This window comes from Nematolebias whitei, chromosome 14 (assembly GCF_014905685.2).
Source record: "Nematolebias whitei isolate Nwh7 chromosome 14, NemWhi1, whole genome shotgun sequence".
Lineage (NCBI taxonomy): Eukaryota > Metazoa > Chordata > Actinopteri > Cyprinodontiformes > Rivulidae > Nematolebias > Nematolebias whitei.
Window position 1 is genome coordinate 2,059,567 of NC_056511.1, and position 16,480 is coordinate 2,076,046.

A 16,480-nucleotide genomic window follows, 5' to 3' on the forward strand; every position below is an offset into this window, starting at 1 on the left:
CTGATGGCTGTTTACTGTTCACAGAGGGCTGAGTGATACTAGCAATCACAGCATTGTAAGAGGGGGACAGTTGAACCCGGGGGCGGAGTTGAAACTGAAAATAAACGTCTCAGTTTCTCTGATACTCCCTCAACATATGGAATGACCACTGGTCTGGGTCTGGGTTCCTCCTTTTCACCTGTTGGCTGACTGGAGTCCTGTTTGGGTTTCTTCTCTGCTTTCAGGAAGGCCCAGTTAGGATATCCACATTGCTCTAGAGCCTGTCTTGTGTGGGATTTCTCCTTCAGCCTGGCTCCTGGTGCTGGTTTGAGAGAGGAGTAAAGGAGGCCATCTTTGTGAAAAGAAACCATCCATCATTAAACGGGGCGGAGCCTCCGTGTTCAACTGTCCCCCTCTTACAATGCTGTGATTGCTAGTATCACTCAACCCCCTGTGAATAGTAAACAGCCATCAGGTGCTAATGATCCATTGTTAGGCTGATGGTCCTTCTTGAGCATGTGAGCAGCTGGTTTTGGTTGTCAGCAGCAAAACTGGACACACCCTCTACAACGTTTCCACATTTTTTTTGTTTTGTTTTGCTTTGTTTTGTTTTTTGAATGTCCAGAGGACCAGATTGAACTTTTTTAGGTCACACACTAATATTTTGTTGGACTGCCTTTAGATTCGCTGTGGCATTGTTTCGATAAGCTTCTACAATGCCACAAGATCTATTTCCATCGAGTGTTGTCTTAATTTTCCACCAAGATCTTGCATTGATGATGGCAGATTCTGACCACTGCGCAAAGCCTTCTCCAACACATCCCAAAGATACTCATGGGGTTAAGGTCTGGACTCTGTGGTGGCCAATCCATGTGTGAAAATGATGTCTTATGCTCCCAGAACCACTCTTTCACAATTTGAGCCCGATAAATTCTGGCATTGTCATCTTGGAATATGCCCGTGCCATCAGGGAAGAAAAATAGCCATTGATGGAATAACCTGGCCATTCAGTATATCCAGGTAGTCAGCTGACCTCATTCTTTGAGCACATACTGTTGCTGAACCTTATGGCCCTAAGGCGTAAATGAACAACATTTGAAAAAATGGAATTACATTTGAAAAAAACAACAAAATTACATTAAGCCAAAGATGAAGTGGCTGAAGCGGAAGTGGCCCGAATCACATTAGAAAAAACGGAATTACATTAGAATAAAACGGAATTACATTAAGCCAAACAGGAAGTTTTTTATTTTTATTACTTTATTAACAGCATAAAACCGAACAACAGAACAGCCCTTAACCCCCACCATCCGGTCTAACTTCCAGCCTGTCTCCAGACTCCCATTTGTCGCTAAACTGCTGGAAAAAATAATGGAGTCCCAGCTGAAATGCTTTCTAGAGGATAATGCCATCTTAGAGCTATTCCAGTCTGGCTTTAAACCTCTCCACAGCACTGAAACTGCTCTACTCAAGGTTTTTAACGACATTCTCCTATTCACAGACGCTGGTGATTCTGTGCTCCTTCTCTTACTGGACCTCACATCTGCCTTTGATACAAATGACCACGAGATCCTCATTGCGAGGTTAGAGCAGTGGGTGGGCATCACTGGGTCAGCCCTCGAATGGTTTAGATCTTACCTCGCTGACAGGTCCTTTTGTGTCTCCATCAAAGATTTTAGTTCAGCCTCGGCAGCGCTTAAATGGGGGGTACCGCAAGGGTCCATCCTTGGTCCTCTCTTATTTTCTTTATACCTGCTGCCACTAGGTGCTATTTTCAGGAAACATAACATACCTTTTCATTTCTACGCAGACGACTGCCAAATCTACTTCCCCCTCAGACTCAACGGTACTCGCTCTATTCAACCGTTACTGGACTGCCTGGCTGACATCAGAGATTGGATGGCTTTAAATTTCTTGAGTTTCAACGAGAAGAAATCTGAAGTTATGCTGTTTCCTCCCAATGACACTATCACCAACCACTGCATCGACCTATCCGTTCTGTCACTGTTAGTGAAACAAAGAGTCACTAATCTAGGAGTGATACTTGACCCTTCTCTGAAACTCAACAATCATGTAAATATGATTGTTAAATCCTGCTTTTTCCAGCTGAGGCGACTGTCTAAGCTGAAGCCCCTTTTTGCCCAAAAATAACCTGGAGACAGTAATTCATGCATTCATTACATCCAGGCTTGACTATTGCAACTCACTCCTTTTTGGTATCAGTCAGACCTCCATAGCTAGACTCCAACTGGTCCAAAATGCAGCAGCCCGGTTTTTGACCAGCACAAGCAAAAGGGAGCACATTACACCTGTTTTGGCCTCCCTACACTGGCTTCCGGTTCACCTTCGAATCAAATTCAAAATACTCTTGTATGTCTATAAATCACAAAACAGCTCTGCCCCCTCCTATCTTACTGTTCTGCTCCAGCCGTATGTCCCACCACGTTCTCTCAGATCAGCAGACCAGTTGCTCCTAACAGTCCCAGGAACCCGTCTCAAGCGCAGAGGTGACAGGGCCTTCTCTGTAGCAGGCCCAAGACTTTGGAATGAGTTACCTCTGCTCGTTAGACAGGCCCCCTCCCTCACAGTTTTTAAATCTCGCTTAAAAACACACTTCTATTCCCTGGCTTTCTGCACTGTGTGATCTGTGCTGAGTCTGTGTGCATCACACTGTGTTGGTCATGTTGCGGTTGTTGTTGTTATCCATTATTGTTTTTGTTGGTTTCTACTTTTTGGTGTCCTGTTATGTAATATGTTGCTATGTGCTTGTTCTGTTTGTCCCTGTACAGCACTTTGGTGTGCTTTGTCACTGTTTAAAGTGCTTTATAAATAAATTGGTATGGTATGGTATGGTATGGTATGGTATCTGCTCCCTAAACAGGTCTCTCTTGAAAATGAGTTCTCATGACTCAAGGAGACTACCTGTATAACTAAAGAGTAAATGAAAAAATGAACTGAAAATATACAGTACACACATAACGGAGATACAGTTAACAGGCTATCCTTTTAACTGTATCTCCATTGTGCGTTTACTGTATATTGTTCTGTTGTTCAGTTTTATGCTGTTAATAACATTAAAAAAATACTTCCTGATTGGCTTAATGTCAAGCTGAAGAAGGAGTCCTATCAGGCTTTTATTGTCTGTGGGACCCAGAAGCAGATGATGGGTACCGGCAGTCCAAGCGGCATGCAGCTCAGGTAGGCGCTGAGGCAAAAATTTGTCGGCGTGGGAAGAGTTCGGAGAGGCCATGGAGAATGACTTCCAGATGGCTTCGAGGTGATTTTGGTCCGGTCCACCATCCGGCATCTCGGGGGGGGGGGGGGGGGGGTACACCACCAACACTGTTTATAATGGAGGTGGTGTGCTGCTGACCTCAACTCGGGATATCGTGGGTCGGTGGGCAGAGTACTTCAAAGACCTCCTCAATCCTACCAGCACGTCTTCCACTGAGGAAGCAGACCCTGGGAACTTTGGGTCGAGCTCTCCAATCTCTGGTGTTGAGGTGTCTGAGTTCCTTAAGGCTCTGAATGTTGTGGGGTTGTGTTGGCTTACACAACTCTGCAATATTGAGTTGACATTGAGGGCAGTTGCCATGGATTGGCAGACCAGGGTGGTGGTCCCCCTATTCAAAAAGGGGGAAAGTAGAGTGTGTTCCAACTACAGGGGGATCACGCTCTTAAGCCTCCCTGGTAAGGTCTATTCGTGAGTTCTGGAGAGGAAGGTCTGCCAGATAGCCGAACCTCAGAATCAGGAGGAGCAGTGCGGTTTTCATCCTGGTCATGGAACACTGGACCAGCTTTACACCCTCAGCAGGGTCCTGGAGGGTGCGTGGAAGTTTGGCCAACCAGTCTACATGTGCTTTGTGGACTTGGAGAAGGCGTTGAACTGCATCCCTCAGGGAACCCTGTGGGGGCTACTCTGGGATCCCAGTCCCTTTGATATGGGCTGTTAGGCCCCTGTACGACCGGTGTCAAAGCTTGGTCCTCATTGCTGGCAGTAAGTCGGGCTTGTTCCCAGTGAGAGTTAGACTCCGCCAAGGTTGCCCTTTGTCACCAATTATGTTCATAACTTTTATGGACAGAATTTCCAGGAGCAGCCAAGGTGTTGAGGGGATCCATTTTGTTGGCCTTAGGATCGCGTCTCTGCTTCTTGCAAATGATGTGGTCCTATTGGCTTCATCAGGTCGGGATCTACAGCTTTTGCTGAAGCGGTTTGCAGCCGAATGTGACGCGGCCGGGATGAGGATCAGTTCCTCCAAATCTGAAGCCATGGTCTTGAGCCGGAAAAGGGCAGAGTGCCCCATCTGGGTCAGGGAGGAGGTCCTGCCTCAAGAAGAGGAGTTAAAGTATCTTGGGGTCTTGTTCATGAATGAGGGAAAAATGTAGCGGGAGAGCAATAGGCAGATAGGTGCGGCATCTGTAGTGAAGCAGGCACTGTACCAGTCTGTTGTGGTGAAGAGAGAGCTGAGTCAAAAGGCGAAGCTCTCAATTTACCAGTCAATCTACATTCCTACCCTAATTTATCTATGGTCATGAGCATTTGGGTTGTGACCAAAAGAACAATATCACGGATACAAGTGGCCAAAATCTGTGTGAGTGCAGCTACAGTGTGCGCTCTCAGGACATTATTACCTGCACTGTTCCCTCAGTGCGAACTGACCTAGGCAAAAGGGCCTTCTCCTCCTTTGCTCCTGTTTCCTGGAATATCTTGTAAAAAGATCTGAAGCTCTCGACCTTGAACTCGCTAAGTGGCTTTAAGAATCTGTTGGACTCCTGGCAGGGACCAATGCAGACATGTTCCTGTTTTTAGTTTTCTACATTCGCCTTAGAATCGAGATGTTTTTTTTGTTACTTTTCTTTTCTTTTTACTTTTTTCTTTTTAGCCATCCTATTTGTTAAAAAATTTGACTTTTTATAACTGTTTATTGTTGTCGCTGTCATCCATTGTTGCCATCATTCTTTGTTGAAATCAGGTCTCTCTTATAAATGAGTCCTGGAGACTCAATGGGATTTACCGGTCTAAATAAAGGTTGAATGAAAAAAATGAGTTTTCTCTGCAGGGTGTCTGGGCTCTCCCTTAGCGATAGGGTGAGAAGCTCGATCATCCAGGAGGGACCCAGAGTAAAGCCACTGCTTCTCCATGTCGAGAGGAGCCAGTTGAGGTGGCTCAGGCATCTGGTTAGGATGCCTCCTGGACACCTCCCTGGTGAGATGTTCTGGACACGTCCCACCAAGAGGAGACCCGAAGGAAGACCCAGGACATGCTGGAGGGACTATGTTTCTCAGCTGGCCTGAGAACGCCTCAGGATTCCCCTGGAGGAGCTGGCCCAAGTGGCTGGGGAGAGGGAAGTCTGGGCCTCCATACTTAAGCTGCTACACCATCAACCCGACCCCAGATAAGCGGGAGAAAATGGATGGATGGATGGATGGATGGATGAGGCTTACCAAGATAGTTACATAGCTAAAGGTAATGATGTCCTGAGAGCGCACGCTGTAGCTGCACTCACACAGAGACATGTAGGAGGAGATGTATGAAGGCAGCAGACCAAGAAGTGATTTAAAGATGAAAATGTACCAGTGAGAGAGTCTGTGTGAAGTTAATGGTGACCAGTTAACCAGTGAATACTGGGTGCAGTGGTGGGTACGGTAGTTACAGCCAGTTATGAATCTTAGTGCACCATGATAGACAGCATCCAACATCTGCAGCATCCAACATCTGCAGCATCCAACATCTGCAGGGTTCTTGTAGGAGCGTTCATGTAAATAATGTCACCGTGATCAATGGAGGGAAGGAAAGTCACAGATACATGGTGTTTCCTAACATTCAGAGTTAGACAGATTAGATTTAGTGGATGATGTGTTTTGGGGGAACAATTGTTGCAAAAATCATCAGGTCTGAACCCGAGAAATCTCCAGACCAACAGTTTATAGGTGTGAAATCTGGATCCTACTCAGACTGAGCAAGAAGAGTTCACCAGGGATCCAGGCTCATTTATTCAGGGTTTGTTTGTAAGAGCTTCAGTTTTTGAGACAGACCCGTGCAGAAACCTGCTTGATGATGCTGCTCCGTAAGTCTTTGCTGATCAGGCCGTAGATGATGGGGTTGATAGCTGGAGGGATGATGATGAAGAGGATGCTGAAGAACTTCTTAATGTTTTGGGAAAGTGAGGGGAACCTGTAGCTCACAACAAGAATTAATGATGCAACCTCGTAGAGCACGTACACGACGATGTGAGGCGCACAGGTCTGAAAGGCCTTGCTGCGGACGCTGCTGTCAGCTCGGCCTTGTTTCAGAGAAACACTCAGGATTCTGATGTAGGAGAAAGCGATGAGGATGAAGGTCCCAGAACTGACAGACCAGGTCATAACCAGACCTACAGAACATAAAAAGGCATGCATAAGTTTAATATAATGGCTGGTGCAACATTGGTTTATATTAAAAGACATGAATTAAACAATGGCATATTTTATCTTTAATTTATCAGTCATTACTGATCAATTTAATCAATATTTTAAAGCAATGCTGGAACATGAATCTCAGCTTTCTCTGAAACTATGAGAGAAAAACAGAAACAGCTAAAACCTTCTGTTTGATGGTGTTTTATGCCTAACACAGATTTCTGTCTTCTCTTTTCTCTAAAACCACCTACTGGATGTTGAAGAACAAAGATGCAAAATTAAGACATTTACCAGAGTTTATAAAATTTAGAAAGCTCCTTCAATGAGCAATGTAGCCGATGCACAAACAATAAAATATCCTGTGGCTTTTTTATAAAACTCCTAAAAGAAATGTCAGACATGACTTGTTATGAAAACTCAACTGGACTTTAAATCTGAATCAATTCAAATAGTTTAATTACTCTTAAAACATAAAGAGAAGTCTGACTAAAAGCTGCAAATGGAAACTGAAAGAGTTCCTGCTCTTTTAGCTCCACGCAGTCTTCAGCTCTTTGTTTGTGGAAGACACAGAAACCCTTTAAACTGTACCAACCGTAGATGTTGCTTATGGGGGTGGGAATGCACGCCAGGTCCAAGATGCCTCTGTTGCTGCAGTAGACATGTTGGATGGTTCGGCCGCACAGCGGGACGTTCATGTGGAAGGAAAAGAGCACGGCGATGAGCACCAGGGCCAAGATCCAGGCCAGCGTGCAGCACGAGTGGAGCCGAGCCGAAGTCATGATGGAGTGATACCTGAGAGGTTCACACACTGCAACATACCTGCAGAGACAACACTGAGGGAAACTAAAAAGGTTCAGTTCAACTTATTTTATATTCACACAAGCATTCATAACATCTGGATCAGGATAACCAAGTGGCTAGAGTTGTGCCAGGAACACCTGAACATCTGTGCACAAACAAATCTTCATCTTGTGGTAAGAATTATGATTATTGAACCCTCTTTAAATACAAACACTTCAATCTCTGGAAACATGAGAAAACAGAACAACTTCTTACACTACAGTTTGGTTTTTACATTTTCAAGTTTGCACCACAAAGAAAAGTCAGAGTAGTTTTTGAGAAGTGCACCTGCATTTTCTCACCTGTCGTAGGCCATTGCACTCAGAATGGTCTGTACTCCAGCTCCGTATGTGTGCATACAGTAGGCCTGGGCGATAGCTGGGCCATAGGTGATCTTTTTCTGCCCTGTTAGGAAGTGCATCATGAGACGAGGGACCACCGCTGTGGTCCCCAGCAGATCACAGACCATCAGATGACAGATCATTAGAAACATGGGTCTGTGCAGGTTCTTGTCCATCACAATGACTAAAACCACCACCCCATTCCCCATTAGGACCACCATGTATGCAAACAGAGCCAGGAAGAACAGGAAAGGAGCATATCCTGGAGGAACATCAAACCCAACAATTTCAAAAACAATGGGCTGTTCTAGAAGAGTCAGCATGGTTTGGTTCTCCATCTGAAGCAGAACGTTTCTGTGAAAGACAAACTCATTTAGCCCCTCTAAACAGGTTAGACTGTGTATCAGATAACCAGATATAATGTAATGCACTTAAATAAACAACTGTTTAACTCAGAGATAACTGACATTTGTATAATAGATCAGACTGCTGTATCTGCAGATGTAACAACACTGAATGCAGAGACAGAATATCTCAAAAACAGAACAGCCTACAGATGAAGGTGATGGTTCTGCCTCCTCTCCAGTTAGAGCTCTGATGATGCTCTGACTTGTTCAACACCGCCTGCTGTCCCTTTAATGTATTTTTATGACTGATGGACCTCCCTTCAACAATGCTCAAAGTCCTAAAATCCCATGGACTTTTCTTTTGTCATAGATTAACAGATGAGAGATGCAATGTCTCCCAACAAAAAGGAATAGAGGTCTTGTCTTAAAAATCTCTTACGATGTGATTAAACGGGTCCTGAAGCTGGCTGAATGGACACACTGCTTGTCCCAGGTTATTTTTTTTTCATCCAACCTTTATTTAAACAGATAAATCACATTGAGCCTCAAAGACTCATTTACAAGTGAGACCTGTTTGGACAGACAAAAACAGTGTTTAAGTGGACACATGTAGAAGTTGGAGGCGGAAAAAAAATTCTATCAGACTTTTTTTTCCTGCCTGAGGAAAAAAAACCTCTGATATTAAAAAAACACCTCGCACAAACAAGCACATATTTACGTAGACATTTTGCAGACAGGGGAGACGAGAGCGGTCAGCATGTTCATAGATGCTCTTGAGGTCACTGTAAGAGTTCTGATAAGAATGTTAAATAATCAGTCAATATCCTCTGGTGAGACCCATAAACATTCTCGAGGTATGTCGAGGAATGGCCAAGAATAACGCCTATGGGAATGGGAATCCAAGAGTCCTGAAATGATGACACAAGTTTATTCAGTTGGTTACATCTGATTATCAGTTGGAAATGTTTTTTTTTTTTTTTTGTTTTGTTTTTTTGGGGGGGGGGGGGGGGGCGTCAGATCACATGTTCTCCAAGCGAATTCAGATAAGTTGGCCTTGAAGGCCAGTCAGGGGAGCCAAATTCAGATAAACACAGTTGTTTTGGTGACAGGCAGAACTTAATGACATCTACCTTGAGTCTGTGTTGGTCCACTCGGTTCCGAAATGTCCAAATTACATGGCCACACCGATGGAACGTGCCTGAGTGAAATCTCAGAGATCTGATCCATTCTGCCCAAAGCATTTGAGTCTGGGTACTCGAGACACGAACCAAGCCATCATAAGGCAAGCAACGTGATCAGGTCCAAATTTGCTGCTGACGACTTCCTTGATCGATTGATAAAAACCAGCAACCAGCCAAATCCAAAAAGCAGGAACCAGTTATCGTAAAGCCAATTAAATATGCGTCCTTAAAATCCACAAGTGGCAGCAGAGATAGACACATCATCAAGTCTTCAAGTCGATGAGATGTCCAGCTGCATGCGTGCCAACAGGGCAAATCAGCTCACCTAAAGCCTGTCTTCTCTTCAAAGAAATGTTGTAAATTGAGTTGAGGGACCAACTGATCAAAACAGTCCATAATTATGGTTCGGAAGATGCAAGAGAGGCTCAGAAGCAGTTTCGCAGACAGACAGAGCAGCAAAGCAAAGCGGAGAGGGTGGGGAGGGGAAATGCATCTGACCTCGGCAAGAGCAAGTGGTGAATGTGATGAGAACAAACACCCTGAGGCTCTTTACATATTGGCTGGAATCTTTAATCACATGAATCTAAAAGCCTGCTTACCAAGATTTTACCAGCATGTAGGCATACCAACACATGGAAACAACACACTGGACCGTGTTTACACAAACATAAAAGAAGCATACAAAGCTGAACCCTGTTCCACCTAGGATTCTCTGATCACATCTCAATCTTCCTAACTCTTGCTTACCTGCCCCCGCTGAGACACTCCAGACCGGTACAAAAGAAAGTTAAATCTTAGATCCAGAACAGTGGCCTCATACTGTGAGATTGTTTTGAACGAACCGACTGGGAGGTCTTCAGAGTAGCTGCTAAAAATGTGTGTGGGGGGGGGGGGGGGGGGGGGGGCTGCTAGACCCAGAACAATACACATCCTCAGTTCTGGGGTACATTAGTAAATGTACTGATGACGTCACCACCATAAGATATGTTAAAAGTTACTCGAACAGAAAACCTTAGTTGAATGCAGAGGTGCGCGTCCTGCTGGAGGCCAGGAACACCATCTTCAGGTCTGGAAACTCACAGGAGCTGAGAAGGAAAAGGAAAGAACTGGTTGCTGGTATTAAGAGGGCCAAGGCCACATATGCACAGAGGATTGAGGGTCAATTCACCCCACAAGACTCACGGAGCATGTGGAGGAGCATTAAGTGTATAACAGATTATAAATGCAGGAATGAATAATGCCCTAGAGACCCATCACAGCCTGATGCTCTCAACAAGTTCTATGTGCGCTTTCAAGACCAGAACAGACCACCCAGCACCAGACTCACCTCACCACCAGATGAAGAGCTTCTCAGCGTGACCACAGCAGAAGTAAGAAGTACTTTCAGGAGGATTAACCCTCACAAAGCAACCGGCCCAGACAACATCCCCAGGAAGCAGTGGTAAATTTGAACTGGATCCTGCCGGAACAAGATCCAGGAACTCCTTCATTCTGACCAACTGTGTTCCAGCAACTACTGTATTTGGTTGGATCTGGCAAATCTCCGCCCTTAAAAGTCCAAAGTAATTGCACATTTTTTATTTGATTATTTATTGAAAATACAATGAGAGGAGATGTTGCCCAATCTGTGGAGTGGATGTTCCAGACACACTATGCGCACCAGCTCGCGCACATGCTCCTGCCCAGCAGAGACGTGGACCGCATGTCCAGCGGGGAGCGTCTTCATATTTCAGCTGTGCGCCCTGCAGACAGTGCATGTTTTATGCACAGGAGCATCTCAGACAGCTCTCCAGAGTGCGCACAGCTGCTGATGTGTCGGAACTCCTGCACGTAGACATATACACACAGCTGAAGGTGGATGAAGACTCTTTCCACCGGACATGGAGTCTGCAGCTCTGCTGGGCAGGAGCATGGTGCGCGAGCTGCAGCTGGAACATACACTTCACAGATAGGGCAATGTCTCATCTCATTGTATTTGTTGAGAAATAATTAATTTAAAAATTTTTTTTTTTAAAGAAATAAAATAAAAATGCGCAATGACTTTGGACATTTAGGGGCGGAGATTTGAGTTGCCGGGGGGTGGGGGTGGGGTAGGACATTTGACAGAATCGGAGATGTTCTATTCACAGGCTTTTCTTCTTGATGTCTAAAACAGTAAATTCAATTCAGCCTTTATTTATACAGGTTGTTTGTCTCATTGAGCCTTGAGGACTCATCTACAAGAGACCTGTTTTTAATCAGTTTAATCAAATGTTCACAGTAGGTAAACAAAGATGTTTAACAACACGTTAAAATACACCAAAATGCAGGAAATGGCATCTCTTTTATTCCATATTTTCTGGGGGAAAACCCACAGATGACCCAAACCCCCCAGACCTCCCTTCTATTTGTGCTCCGGCATCACTGAGTTTACAAATTAAGCCCTGCCAGGAAGAAGGACAATTGATCCATCAACATCAACGAGGACCCTCACCAGTACGCACCCCGCGAGAACCAATCAACAGAGGACACCATCTCCTCTGTGGTCCACACTGCTCTCACCCACCTGGAGCAGAAGGACTCCTACGTCCGTATACTCTTTGTGGACTTCATATCTGCCTTCAGTCCCATGATTTCCCAGACCCTGATGGACAAACTACTCACACTAGGCCTAAGCCCCTCCATTTGCAACTGGGTCCTAGACTTCTTAACGAACAGACCACAGTTTGTGAGGATCCACAACTTCTGACTGCAGTCAGTGAAGATCACGCTGAGTGTGAAGCAGCTGTGATGAAGATCACCATCTCCAACTCTAAAGCCATGGTCTTCAGTCAGAAAAGGGTGGAAGGCACTCACTGGGTTGAGAGCAAGGTACTGCCCTCATGTGGAGGAGTTTAAGTATCTCAGAGATGTGTAAATGAGTGAGAGGAAGAATTGAGCACAAGACTGACACTCAGATTGGTGAGGCTTCCTTATCATTACATACTCTGTACTGGACTGTTGTGGTGAAGAGGGAGCTGAGCTGCAAGACGAGGTGCTATGTTTTCTGCTCGATCTAGGTTCCTACCCACACCTATGTTCACAAACACGTAGTAGTGACAGAAATAAAATCTTGGATATAGTCAGTCAAAATGAGTTTTCTCTGCAGCGTAGCTGGACTCTCCTTTAAAGATAGAGTGAGATCTGGGAAAGACTGAGAGTAAAGTTGCTGCTCCTCCACATTGAGGAGAAGCCAGTTGTGGTGGTTTGGCCATCTGGTAAGGATGCCACATGGATGCCTCCCTATGTCTGTTTGGACATGTTCAATGTTCCTGGCATGTCCAACTGGTAGGAAACCCCGGGAAAGACCCAGGACACCTTGAGAACACCTTGAAGTCCTCCCAGATGAGTCGGAAGAGATGGATGTGGACAGAGAAGTCGGGAACTCTCTGATTAAACCGTTGCCCCGAGACCTGAGTCCAGAACAAGAAAAAGATGGATGATAATAATAATAATGTCTTCACAATGTCAGCACTGCATGTTTCCATACAATGGCAAAATTAGTCTCTGCATTTAACCCATCCATGATGGATGATGGATGGATGATGGATGGATAAAAATCTAAAATTGATTTTCAAATGACAGTCCTATGGAACTAAAATTAGACACAAAGATTTTGCTGAGATCTCGCAAACTTTTAATAAACGATGATGCATAATAAGACATTGAACTTTATAAAGAAAATAAGCACAAAAAAGTGTAAAATTTAAGAAGTTAATATTGAAAAACTTTTAGGTTTAAATAAAATCTCACATGAAAAGAGTGATGGGAAGGTGTGAGGATGTTTTGGTTTTCTAAACACAGTCACATTTGAACATGTGGGATGCAGATGTTTTTTGGATAAACGTAAAGAAAAATGGTTCTGGTGTTCAAGCTAGCCCTCAAACATCAACAACATCCTGCACGTTTTAGATGTTTCCCTCATCCAATAGCTGGGATTCAGTGGTTGAAGTTTCTCTTCAGAGTTTGCAGAAGACTTCTAATAACACACATTTAAATCTGTCGTGATGTAAGAAAAACAGAAAACGTGAAGGACAGGCCCGCAAGAACTTCTTAGGTGTGGAGTGAAAAGAGTTCCCCGAGGATCCAGGCTCATTTATTCAGGGTTAGTTTGTAAGAGCTTCAGTTTTTGAGACAGACCCGTGCAGAAACCTGCTTGATGATGCTGCTCCGTAAGTCTTTGCTGATCAGGCCGTAGATGATGGGGTTGATGGCTGGAGGGATGATGATGAAGAGGATGCTGAAGAACTTCTTAATGTTTTGTGAAAGTGAGGGGAACCTGTAGCTCACAACAACAATAAAAATTGCAACCTCGTAGAGCACGTACACGACGATGTGAGGCGCACAGGTCTGAAAGGCCTTGCTGCGGATGCTGCTGTCAGCTCGGCCTTGTTTCAGAGAAACACTCAGGATTCTGATGTAGGAGAAAGCGATGAGGATGAAGGTCCCAGAACTGACAGACCAGGTCATAACCAGACCTACAGAACATAAAAAGGCATGCATACGTTTAATATAATTTCTTCATGCATTTTAGATCCTTTCAGGTTCTTTATAAAAGTATCCTGATCTCCAATCAGTGTTATCTCAGAATCCAACGCAGTCAGGTCTGAAGTGACTCGTACGTATGTGTACAAAGCTGCTGCTGTGAGGCCGTTAGTTCTGGGCCGAGCCTGGCCTTGTACTAAAACCACGTCTGTTAGAGGTGGGGAAGAACTGAGGAAAGGTCCAAAGGTTCATGTCAAATCCACGGTCACTGAAAAAAGAAAAGAAGCTGCAGACTAGTCTGTCACTGACCTTCATCCAGGACCGGCGTTGATGCATCAAGTGAACTTTATCTCTAAACACAGCCAAGTTCTAATCTTCAGTTTGAACCATCTTGCTTTGGATGGGACAAGAGAAAGTTCACAGATGGACAGAGACGATGCCATAGTACCACCACCTTTCAATGTGTGTATAAAAACACATGAACATGTGAAATGTGAGACCTCGTCTCTTTGATGGTGGTGTTTTTTTGTTTAATGTGGATTTCTTCACTCACTTTTTGTTCAAACCAACTGTCGTGGAAAATCACAAAACAACGAGCTGGTTTATAAATTTCACACTTTCTAGTTTCAACAGAGAAAGCTCCTTCGGTGAGAAACGTTACAGATGTACAAACAATAAAATGTCCCGCTGCCTTTTATAAAACAGAAGAAATGTCAAATATTATCAAACTCATCTGGATTTTAAAACTAAACACACTCAAATAGTTTAGTTACTCTTAAAACATAAAGAGAAGTCTGACTAAAAGCTGCAAATGGAAACTGAAAGAGTTCCTGCTCTTTTAGCTCCACGCAGTCTTCAGCTCTTTGTTTGTGGAAGACACAGAAACCCTTTAAACTGTACCAACCGTAGATGTTGCTTATGGGGGTGGGAATGCACGCCAGGTCCAAGATGCCTCTGTTGCTGCAGTAGACATGTTGGATGGTTCGGCCGCACAGCGGGACGTTCATGTGGAAGGAAAAGAGCACGGCGATGAGCACCAGGGCCAAGATCCAGGCCAGAGCGCAGTACGAGTGGAGCCGAGCCGAAGTCATGATGGAGTGATACCTGAGAGGTTCACACACTGCAACATACCTGCAGAGACAACACTGAGGGAAACTAAAAAGGTTCAGTTCAACTGATTGTATGTTCTCATTTCAAGCAAGGCAACGCATCCATGGGTCAGGATAACCAAGTGGCTGGAGTTGTGTCAGGAACATCTGCACATCTGTGTACTATTTGCAAGTCCTAAAACGTTTGTGGTAAAAACAACAAGATTATTGAGCCAACACTTTCTCACCTGTCGTAGGCCATTGCAGCCAGAATGGTCTGCACTGCAACCCCGTATGTGTGCACGTAGAAGCCCTGGGTGATGGCCGGGGCGTACGTGATCTTCCTCTGCCCCATCAAGAAGTGCATCATGAGTGAAGGGAGCACCGCTGTGGACCCCAGCAGATCACAGACCATCAGGTGACAGATCATTAGAAACATGGGTCTGTGCAGGTTCTTGTCCATGAAAATGACTAAAACCACCACCCCATTCCCCAGTAAGACCACCATGTATGCAAACAGAGCCAGGAAGAACAGGAAAGGAGCATATCCTGGAGGAACACTGAAACCCTCGAGTTCAAAAACAATGGGCTGTTCTAGAGGTGTCAGCACGGTTTGGTTCTCCATCCAGAGCAGAACAGTTCTATGAGAGACAAGCAGACGTAAACACAGAAGCAGAATCAGAGAAGTTTTACAACAATGAAACGTGTTACTGCATTTAGGTCCAGGAACATACAACTTACAGACACGAGACCACATTTTGTGTCATTGATTGTTAACTTGATAACCCTGATCTAACAGTACCTGCAGAAGACGGAGTTAATGGACAGAAAGCTACAGAGAAATGTAGGACGTCATCAGTGAAACTAATGCTGGAGGACAGTTCTGCCTCCAGTCCTCCTGTTTGACTTGTTGAGGAAAGCGTGTCCATTTAATGATGGTAATCTTTCCGACTCCCTCCTCCTGTCAGCTCCACATGGAACCATCCTGACACCTACGTCACTCACTTGTTTTCTTGATGAGAAAACAAAAACATTTGTCTTTAATTTAGCAGAACAGGTGAAGGATTCTGCTGCAGTCTGACGGGCACCAACTCACTTTACTGCACAAACTAAATTATCAACTTTTTCAGGAACTTCTTGTTCCTTGAAACCAGGATGATGAGTTACAACAACATTTAATTTCCCTCTGGGATTAATAAAGTATTTTTGAATTGAATTGAATTGTCATTTTCAATTGATGGAGATCATAAACAGTAACAATCGTCACTTTAGACCATAAATATATGAATGTTTTTGTATCTGCTTCATTCTCACTGTGAAAAAAAAACACATAATGTTGCTGCTGTTCTGTTTCCTGTTGCTGCTGATCTGTTTACTGTTGATCTGTTTCATGTTGCTTCTGATCTGTTTCCTGTTGCTGCTGATCTGTTTCCTGTTGCTACTGATCTGTTTCCTGTTTACTTTTGATCTGTTTCATGTTGCTGCTGATCTGTTTACTTTTGATCTGTTTCATGTTGCTGCTGATCTGTTTACTTTTGATCTGTTTCATGTTGCTGCTGATCTGTTTCCTGTTGCTGCTGATCTTTTTCATGTTGCTGCTGATCTGTTTCCTGTTGCTGCTGATCTGTTTATTGTTGATCTGTTTCCTGTTGCTGCTGATCTGTTTCATGCTGCTGATGATCTGTTTCATGTTGCTGCTGATCTGTTTCATGCTGCTGCTGATCTGTTTACTGCTGATCTGTTTCATGTTGCTACTGATCTGTTTCCTGTTGCTGCTGATCTGTTTACTGCTGATCTGTTTC

The 16,480-nt window shown here is 44.3% G+C and overlaps 3 protein-coding genes across 3 annotated transcripts in view; all 3 read right to left on the bottom strand.

The window, feature by feature from the left end:
• The window catches only part of LOC119420761 (olfactory receptor 52E4-like), a 12,919-nt gene extending 9,048 nt beyond the window's left edge, over window positions 1-3,871 (bottom strand). The window contains exon 1 of the mRNA XM_037688188.1: window positions 3,834-3,871. Coding sequence (XP_037544116.1) covers window positions 3,834-3,871 — 38 coding nt within the window. The remainder of the gene's footprint in view (window positions 1-3,833) is intronic.
• A 2,126-nt stretch (window positions 3,872-5,997) lies between these two features.
• Window positions 5,998-10,999, bottom strand: LOC119420762 (olfactory receptor 2K2-like). The gene is made up of 4 exons (XM_037688189.1): window positions 10,963-10,999; window positions 7,521-7,941; window positions 6,971-7,197; window positions 5,998-6,353 (listed from the first exon to the last, which is right to left on the bottom strand). Exons 1-4 carry the CDS (start codon window positions 10,997-10,999, stop codon window positions 5,998-6,000), a joined length of 1,041 nt encoding a protein of 346 aa, XP_037544117.1.
• A 2,228-nt stretch (window positions 11,000-13,227) lies between these two features.
• Window positions 13,228-16,480, bottom strand: part of LOC119420764 (olfactory receptor 2K2-like) — a 6,607-nt gene continuing 3,354 nt past the window's right edge. Inside the window, exons 3-5 of the mRNA XM_037688190.1 lie at window positions 14,927-15,414; window positions 14,495-14,721; window positions 13,228-13,583 (exon numbers count right to left, since the gene is read on the bottom strand). Coding sequence (XP_037544118.1) covers window positions 13,228-13,583; window positions 14,495-14,721; window positions 14,927-15,414 — 1,071 coding nt within the window. The remainder of the gene's footprint in view (window positions 13,584-14,494; window positions 14,722-14,926; window positions 15,415-16,480) is intronic.

What these genes read in the sequence shown, in the direction of transcription:
- LOC119420762 (XM_037688189.1), bottom strand. Translation starts at nt 10,999, where the DNA reads ATGCTCCTGCCCAGCAGAGCTGCAGACTCCATGTCCG. An exon ending in AGCTGCAGACTCCATGTCCG is followed by an intron (nt 7,942 to 10,962) that starts GTGGAAAGAGTC and finishes TAACCTGTTTAG; the next exon opens with AGGGGCTAAATGAGTTTGTC. An exon ending in AGTGCAATGGCCTACGACAG is followed by an intron (nt 7,198 to 7,520) that starts GTGAGAAAATGC and finishes TTGTCTCTGCAG; the next exon opens with GTATGTTGCAGTGTGTGAAC.